This window comes from Alexandromys fortis, unplaced genomic scaffold (genome assembly GCF_014885135.2).
Source record: "Alexandromys fortis isolate MF-2015 unplaced genomic scaffold, M_Fortis_MF-2015_v1.1 scaffold_252, whole genome shotgun sequence".
Taxonomy (NCBI): Eukaryota; Metazoa; Chordata; class Mammalia; order Rodentia; family Cricetidae; genus Alexandromys; species Alexandromys fortis.
In genome coordinates, this window is record NW_026068127.1 from 182,843 (window position 1) to 192,022 (window position 9,180).

General features: G+C 37.5%; 1 protein-coding gene across 4 annotated transcripts in view; it reads right to left on the reverse strand.

The window, feature by feature from the left end:
* Itsn2 (intersectin 2) overlaps window positions 1-9,180 on the reverse strand; it is a 112,761-nt gene that overhangs the window by 69,542 nt on the left and 34,039 nt on the right. For all 4 annotated transcript variants that reach the window (XM_050125828.1, XM_050125829.1, XM_050125827.1 and 1 more), the window contains exons 5-13: window positions 8,747-8,910; window positions 6,805-7,011; window positions 6,585-6,681; window positions 5,725-5,864; window positions 4,432-4,495; window positions 3,748-3,885; window positions 3,276-3,361; window positions 2,124-2,386; window positions 1,238-1,387 (exon numbers count right to left, since the gene is read on the reverse strand). In XM_050125828.1, the coding sequence (XP_049981785.1) occupies window positions 1,238-1,387; window positions 2,124-2,386; window positions 3,276-3,361; window positions 3,748-3,885; window positions 4,432-4,495; window positions 5,725-5,864; window positions 6,585-6,681; window positions 6,805-7,011; window positions 8,747-8,910 (1,309 nt within the window). The remainder of the gene's footprint in view (window positions 1-1,237; window positions 1,388-2,123; window positions 2,387-3,275; window positions 3,362-3,747; window positions 3,886-4,431; window positions 4,496-5,724; window positions 5,865-6,584; window positions 6,682-6,804; window positions 7,012-8,746; window positions 8,911-9,180) is intronic.

Sequence of the window (9,180 nt, forward strand, 5' to 3'; positions counted from 1 at the left end):
GTTATCACTGATTAAAGTCTGACTGGATAACATGTCTTATATTTGAAAAATACACACTAAAAGGAACATGTTGCATAGACTCCAGAGCTTATTTTATCTTTAACATGTATAAGTACAGACTGAACCTCTCCAGACACTGACCCATGATACTGTGTTAAAGGAAAAACAGGCAATGTTAAGGTCTTTTCTTATGTTAAATTATTTTATATTTATTTATTGTGTGGGTGTGGGTGTGCACAGAGGTCAGAGAACAATTTCTGGGAGTCAATTTTCTCTTTGTACTATATGGGTCTGGAGATTGACCTCAGCAGCAAGTGCCTTGATCTGGTCAGTCCAATCTCCCATTTTTAAGAAAAAAATACACCATCAAGATGATGGTTCTAATATACACATAGCACACAGAAGCTAAAGGTTTAAGATCTCTGGTGTAAAAATTTCTTGAGTAAATTAGGAGCGTGGGGATCATGGGAGAGGGCAAAAGGGAGAAGGGAAGAAGGGAGGGGAAAAATCTACAGCTCAATAAAAAAAATTTAAATTAAAAAAAATCTCTGTTGTAGCACTGTGGCATGATTAATAACTATGGTTTGTATACAAAGTAATTTAGGGTCATAAAATAACACCTTTCTGACTAAAAATATCATGGTTTTAAGTATTTAGTTGTTGTTGCTGTTATTATTAATTTTTGCAACACTGGGTTTCTCTGTGTAGCCCTGCCTGTCCTGGAACTTGCCCTGTAGACCAGGCTGGCCTCGAACTCACAGAGGTCCACCAGCCTCTGCCTCCCAAGTGCTGGGATTAAGGTGGACGTCACCGCTGTCTAGCATAATACTTTAATTTTTTTAAATTATTTCAATGCCACTCAAGCCAACAAGAAAAGTATTAAGCAACTAGTACAGAAGACCTAAATTTGGTTCCAGTGCACAGGTAAGCATTCATCATGCTGACTCTTGACATTCTAGCAAGGCTAGGCTCATGGGATTCTAGATCTTTCTATCTTCTCATCCTACATTTCAAAGAACTTGACCTCCAACATTTGATGTCAAGCATCAGTTAAGTAGAGTGACTATCAGTGGAAAACTAGTTTTCAAACTAAGAAAAATTGTAAAAGAGATCATCATGTGGTAAGCAGCTTTTTTTTCTTTTCCTTTTAAGTAACTGAATCTTTTTTATTTACGCAAACCCTGGACGGGTAATGCCAGCATTGTTCAGATAACACCCATGTAAACTTTAGCAATACCACTGCTTCCAACTCAAGATGGAGACTCTTCTTTTTAGAGTTCAGCCTGACGATTTCTTCTTGTTCTCTATTCTTTTGATTGAGAAGTTCCTGTCGACGGATTCTTTCCCATTCTAAACGACGCTGTCTTTCAAGCTCCTGTTTTGCTGCCTAAAAATATCAAATTATTGTTAATTTTTAAATTAAAAAATTGCACTATTCAAAAACTCATGGGATGACATTCTTTAGAACTGAGTGGCCATAATACCTAAGGGCAGGTAAGAAAATCTGGTTTTCTCAATGGGCCCTAAGACACCCACAAAAATGGCTTTCATTTATCACTTTTCATTGCATCACAGAGTCATCTTTTTGTTAAGTCATTCTTCTTTTAATAAGCTAAAGAATGGCTTCATGGTATAAAAAGCAAGAGAAATAATCATGCCTTTATTCTGATAAAGAAGAGAAATAATTCCATTTACAATTCTTCAAAGTACTGTAATTTACTGTGTTCCATCCCTGGCCCATTAAAAACAACCAGTGTTTCTAGGCACCTCTGTAATACTAGGTCGCTTCTGGACTCCTCTGTGTAGCTTCATCTGCCTATGCCTCAAGTCTTCAGACTGATTCTGAGTCCTAAGCTTGCAGGCACCCAGAGACCTCCTGCTGTCAAATTCACTGTAGCTCTTCACTCAGCTGAGCTAGGCACTCAGTCCTCCTCTGCTTGGGGCCGCACCTGCACAGGTAAGGTTTCCACGAACCTTAAAGCCCTTACATAGAAAGGGAAGTGATAAAGACTGGCATGACGCAGAGGGGGAAGTCACAACAGAAAGGTCACCATAGTCTCAGCGGATGCCATGTGCTCACTCATTAAACCAGTGACTTTCTTAGGAAAGAACTCGAAAATGACCTCTCGTCTTTCTAGCTCCTTTCTCCTCTCTTCCTCCCGCTGTCTCTCCAGTTCTCTCTGCTTCTCCAAGCGTTTTTCCAATTCCAGTTGCTTCTTCCATTCTTGTTCTTGTAATTCTCTCTGTTTTCGCTCCCACTCTTCCTTTTCTTTCTGGGCTTTTCGCTCAGCCTCCCTCTGCTGCTGCTCCATCAAGGCTTGGCGTCGCTTCTCCAGTTCCATGTTTCCTCGTTCATAGTTGGCTTTCCGTTTATCCTCAAAAGTAACTAAAAGGGGAGAAAGGAAGGAAGGAGGGAGAGAGTGTATGCTTTCTTCCACAGTCTACAGAATCTCTTATCTAGTTCAAAACACTGTGGCCTAGTAGCCATTGAGTGCTCTTACTCTATGACTGTTTCTCCTTAGGATACTTTTATCTAAAATGTAAATAGGAAAGAATTTACTTTCCTGTAAAAACATTAATTCAAAAACTCACAATTTTCTATGTTTGAATCTATTCAAATATACTTTGACTATCCATGCCAATAAAAATATTGGTTTACCTTTTCTCAGTGCCTTCTTCAAATAACCAAGGTTGTGTATTATCTGCTATATGACATGAACTTTTTGAAGAAGGTAGTTTTCTTGTTTGGTTTGTTTTGCAGTGCTAGAGATCAAACTCAGGGCCTTGCTTCAGCTGGCCAAACATTCTATTATTGAACTATAACCCCAGTCTTTTCACTAACTTTTTAATAATTTAAAATAATTATGTATACACTCTTTCAATAGTTAAAACTTTTTCAAAGCTAAAAATTTCATTACAGAGCTTGGTCTGATTTCATTTCCCTAATTTTCCAAATATATACACTCTCCCTTATTCCTTCATCATTTTCAGTTTTGCTCTTTGTTAAAATGAATAAATAATTAAAAACATTCCAATGAACTGGTATTACTGTTCAGTGATATAAATGTTTGGTCAGTTTACTTAACTCCATGGATTCAGTCCCCAGTAATGCACACACACATAGACAAAAATTTTACCTTGTAATTTCTTTATATAACATAATTTTTAGGTATATAACACTAAATATTTGTTTGTACTTCAAAATAAAATTTAAAGTAAATATGATCAATTTTAATTTTAAAATAAATTAATTAATTAAAGTGTAAGATAGACACCTGGCAATTTTTTCTGTGGTTCTTCTTCTTGTGTTTTCTGATACGAAGGCAGAGTTCCATTAATAGAATCAATTTGCTTCCCCCCTCTAAGAAAAACAAACAACAAAAAGCATCACATAGTCTAAGAATTTTCAGACTAAAAAATACAGGCTACTAACAATGAAAAGAACTTAATACTTAAAACACAGGACTAAGACTATTTAAAATACAATATAGCCTTTAGTTATATGTACAAAGTATAGATTCAGCTGACTGCTATACTTGAGCAAGTTTTTCTTAATCTTTTTAGTTAAACTAATGAGTTTCCTTCTCTCCACCATAGTGAAAACAACTCCTGTTATCTATGCTTTTCCAACATGACTCATGGAGCATGAAAATCAAAGGATAGAGTTTATATTTAGTCTCCTCTAAACTAAAGCACAGGCTTCAACAAACTCCGAAACCACAGCTCTGCGGCTCCAGAGACACTGACCTGAAAGACGGAGGAACAAGCTCTGGAGGTAAAGTCAGGGGTAACGGCTGTCCAGCTTTGGCCATATCAGTGAGGTGCATTGCCAGGATAAACTCTTCAGCTTTCAACTGTCCATCACCATCAATGTCAGCCAGAGTCCTACAGGAAAAGTGAATGAATAGTCACAATTTACCAAGGCCACTAAGAGTTTTTACTGACTAACTTAAGAGTATAGCTTTTATTTTCATGAGTAATAATAATGATAATGTAAATGCTAGGTTAATATATTTTAGTGAAATATAAACATATACAGAAAAATGAGTCAATTTTTACCCTTAATTTTCATAGCCCACAAAAGAGAGGGAAGACACTGACTCATTATGACAATTCCCCATTCTGAGAAGGTGGTTTATCATATTTCATGTTCAATTCACTATATTAAAAATGAAATGATCTCTGAATTGCAACAAAAGTCATTATATAAAAACTTACAGTGTCACCTATAAAATAAAAGCTCAGTTCTCTAGAACATATGCGTCCCAAGTGAATATTAACTTTCCAATTCCCACTTTTATGGAGCATGCTTGAGTCACAAATTCCAACAGAAATGATTAGTTCTCTATTTGTTTTTTTCCAAAACAACCTTCCGGAGGGATTTCTGATAATGGAGAATCTATAGCTGGAATCGTTAATGGGCAGACTCACCAAATGGTAGCCAGCTGAGTTTGGGACAGATTTGACTGAAGAAGGGCATTTCTAGCTTGAAAACCTGATTAGAAGAGAAAACCATAGAGACTTCTTCAGTCTCTTTTAAGTCATGCAAAAAGTGTTGCTGCTTTCCTGGAACATTTACTGTGAAAATGTTTGTGCCAGGGGCCAGGTATTGAGTATTCCGTAGTAATCAAACACAGTCCTGCTCCAAAGAGTTCAGAGTCTAGAATCAGTGAGGATGGAGTGCTCCTCCATGTTCTTCTAGCGAGACAGTGCTACTTACAGCTCTGAGAGCAAGGGTCAAGCCACCAGGATGGAGGTGAACTCTCCAGCCTCGATCCCCCACACACCTCTCTCCCTGCATGTTCTTCCTTTGTCCCTTAGTCTTCACTGTCTCTCCTGCTACATGGTCTGTAAGAGCTGTCATTGCTCCCAGGACTCCTGAACACACTTTTCTCTGTTTTCAACAAGCATCTAAAGCCTGATGAGCCCTACGTGCACATCCACAGCCCAAACTTCACCTCTATATTTATATTCCGAAATCCAACCAAAATCCTACATGTGTGTTTCACAGGCATCTCCAAAAAAAAGTATGTCTAAAACTTCTCTGTTCCCATCATGTCACTCTCCCAAACTGCTCCCTTTTCTCTATGAATTGCATTACTGCCCAGCCATGACTCCAACAGTAACTGCATTCTTTCCCAACCCCCGTTCTTTATCATCATTTACGATGTCTGACCAGAGAATTAGTACTGAGAGAAGAGGGAGTGTGATACCCAGAGGTGGCACACACTTGCCTATTGTCAGTGTGTGCCCCAGGAACCACCATGTCACCATCCTCTGTCAATCTATAGAATATGCTAAACTGAACTTAGACACATTTGAGTTAGAGCACAAAGAGTGAGCAATGAAAAGGGCAAGCAGAGAAAATACACTTTCTCTCAAAGAAATCTAAGGCTAAATGTAACCACCACCACACCCTGCGGTTTGGGGTTTTCATTCACTTCAGAGGCTACAAGATTAAGACTGACCTTCCTGAGAAATTCTTTTCCAAAAAGTGAGATGTACACCTTTGTACCTAACTTGGCATAAGAACGTGAAGAAAGCAATCAGGTTGAATCATCTTTCAATAATTGTACATGTGCACTATTCTTATGTATGAAATGCCTTCTGAATGTCCTGAATGTTAGAACTTTAGGTAAGACAAAGCACAGATCCAAATAACAGTTTTTCAAAAGAAGTTTACATAGAAGACTAATGGTTTCATAACCACTATAATCCAGTTACCTGAGAGGTATCCACTCATGCTTTTGTCTAGACTATTAAATTTTTGCCGATACTTTAATCTTGAAGGCTGAGGAACTGCCCACTCTGAGGTCCCAGTCTTGGGCGAGTTCCCTGAGAGGGAAGTAGTTGAGGAAGTTGAGCTATAATGAAATGTATTTAAAATTTTATGTTACCAAATAAAATACATTTAATTAAGATAAAGACATTAAGAATCATTCCTTATACAATATAATGGCAACAGACACATACAACTCCATCTATTAAGAACCATCTATTAATTCCAAACATCTTACTGTCCAAGGTCATTTCAAATGGCATTTCTTATCTTTCAAACACACTCAAAAGATATTATTGTCTACATTTGTTACTTTGTTAAACTATGGCTCAATGATGTTAAGAAAAGAATAAGGTCACAGAAATCAATGATTAAGCTACAAGGCAATATTTTTTTGGGTGAAACGTAACTCTTTGCAACTGTTTTGAAAGAACTATGATGACTTCTATGGCAGGTAATAAATGACACTTGTGTTTTCTAAAATTTTAAAAATAACACTACAGCTAGGTGTGGTGATGCACACCTTTAGTCCCAGCACTTGGGAGGCAGAGACAGGTTGATCTCTGAGTTCGACCAGCCTGGTCTACAGAGTGAGTTCCAGGACAGCAAGGAACACAGTGAGACCCTTCCCAAAAAAAAAAAAAAAAAAAAAAAAAAAAAAACAAGAAAATCAGCAACAAAAGAGAAAGCTTATCTAAGTATTTATACTTGCCCATTACAAAGAACAACCTGGATAAATCCAAGGTTTATTAAATAAAAACCCATATTGAAAGCAGACAAAGTTATATGTGTTAAATATTCATACCTACTAGATCCTAAATCAATCAGAGACTGGGCCTTCTGGATACTAGCACCACCAAATCCTCCCATCATCAAACTGTAAGATGATGCATGAGGCAATGCTGGGGGAAGGAGAGAGATAAAAGGGAAAAGATCTGTACATGACAATTCCACAAAGAAGGAAGTCTCTGAACAACAAATATAACAGCGTCTTCCTTCACATGTCTCGCTCACTAGACACTTACTTGAAGAAGAGTAAGGAATGGATAAAGGCTGAATGAGACTGGCGGTTCCATTTGGTAATGATGATGTACTAACGGAAGGCACTAGGGGAGCAGGCATCATTAAGGGAGGAATACTGGTCCCTGAAGTTGCAGAAGACAAGGGTGTTGTTATAGGTGCAACTGGAGGCAATGGCTGAGGAATGGACAGATTGGGCATGCTTCCCATCCCTAAAGACAAAAGAGAACAGATTTTCTAGTGGTACCAAGTCAACTATAAAATACACGCCAAAAAAACAAGTTACAGCACAAGAAGCAGCCCCCATGTTTGTAGAAACACCATGGGCAAACCATCCTTAAAATACTCCTTAAAGCAGCTTTGAACCTGAGGTGAAAGAGATATTCTACTGCTCTGAGTGTCAATCATCTGCCATGTATGAGCTACAAGCGAGCCCAGACATCGCTTGACTTTTTTCTCCCATTACCACTAAGACAAAGCAATCATTGTCAACTAAAAACACTACCTTGAAGCTAAAATGTTATCTGATCATATGGTTTTTTGTGTAAGGAAACAGATCTAGTGCTGCCACATTACAAGACTCCACATGTTCATTTCTCAGACAAAACAGGCTCTAGTTAGTGGTAGACGTGTTTATGTATATGTATTATTGGCGAACATGCCACATATTTCACTTTTTTCTAAGTTATATATCTAAAAATTAAAGACAAATCTTTTTAAAAAGTGATGACTTATTTTCTTAACTGCGGGACACTATGACAATGTGGCCACCCGGTGGTTTGGTGTTTATCACTACAGCTGAGTACAAGAGTGGAAGAATACAGTGTTTTAAAATCTAATATCTGGTATAAAGGAATGCATTTCTTAACACAAAAATACCTTATTGAATATTTCATTCAAAATGAGTGCTTTTCGCATATAACTAATAAATTGACTAGTCAAAATTATATGGAAAGGGGCTGGAGAGATGGCTCAGAGGTTAAGGGCACTGACTGCTCTTCCTGAGGTCCTGAGTTCAGTTCCCAGCAACCACATGGTGGCTCACAACCATCTGTAATGAGATCTGGTGCCCACTCTGGTGAGTAGGCATATATGAAGACAGAACACTGTATACATAATAAATAAAAATATTTAAAAAAAAATATATGGAAAGCATATTAACCAGTAATTTCTGAAGAGTGTATAAATTAATTAGGAAAAAGCCTGCAATTTTTTGGCCTCAATTTATCTGGCTAATTAATCTTTAAATTAAAGAAATTCTACACATTTGTGATTTTAAATTACCACACAAATCAGGTGAGTTTAAATTTATTCAATCATCTTGTTTATTTATTTACTATTAAGGACACACCCTGTACCTATTTCTGAGGTACAGTGTGGTATTCTGATACATGGAAACATATAATGCTAACCAAACAGGGTAGTTAGCACATCTACCACCTCAAGCATTTGTCATTTATCCATGCTAAAAACATTCAGAATCTTCTCTCCTAGTTACTTTGGAATACACAATGCAAAGCTGTTGACCATAGTCACCCTATCATACAGCAGAACACCAGAATTTATTGTCTGTAACCATAATTTTGTAGCCACTGACTATTTCTCCTTGACACCCTGTCCCCATCACCTCCCTTCTGCAGCTTCTCACACTTACCATCCTGCTTTCTCCTTCCAGAAGAGATAGAAGGAACTAATTAGGAATAGTGCTTTGAGTCTGTTGTAACTAAGGAGGCAGATCATTTATAGTACAACTAGGAGCTGTGACAGAGGATTCTGGCAAAACCAGACATGGACACTTAGCTATTAATTAAGAACTCTTCTCTAAAAGGTATGAAGCTTAACTTGGAAGTCTGATAATTGTCATTTTGTGCTAAAAAAAATCCTTTCCTGATCCCCAAAGAACCAAGCTTAACAACAAATAAAGGTGATAAATGAATGAATGCATACCAAAACGAGCGGAGATCAGCGGAGAGAACATAGGGGGCTGCTTCATGATAGGAGGGAGAACTACAGGCAACTGCTGGCCTTGAAGCTTTAGTTTGATGAGTTTCATAGCTATGGAGAACTCCTGCTGATCCATCTTCCCATCCTTGTTCAGATCTGATAAGGCCCTAAAAGGAGAATGAGGGGAGTACATCAATACATGGGGTGGCAATGAGGAAACAAAATTACTGCTGAGGTTGAGAAAATAAAAACAATAATAAAGCACTCACATGTAGACCAGCACTTAGTTAGGCATACATATATATGAATAATAGAAAACCTGCACAGTAAGAGATACTAGTCAGGCAGAGTCAACGCAATGCCCATCAAAATCCCAGAAAATTTCTTCAAAGACCGCAAAAAAAAAAAAAAAAAAAAAAAAAAAAAAAAAAAAAAAA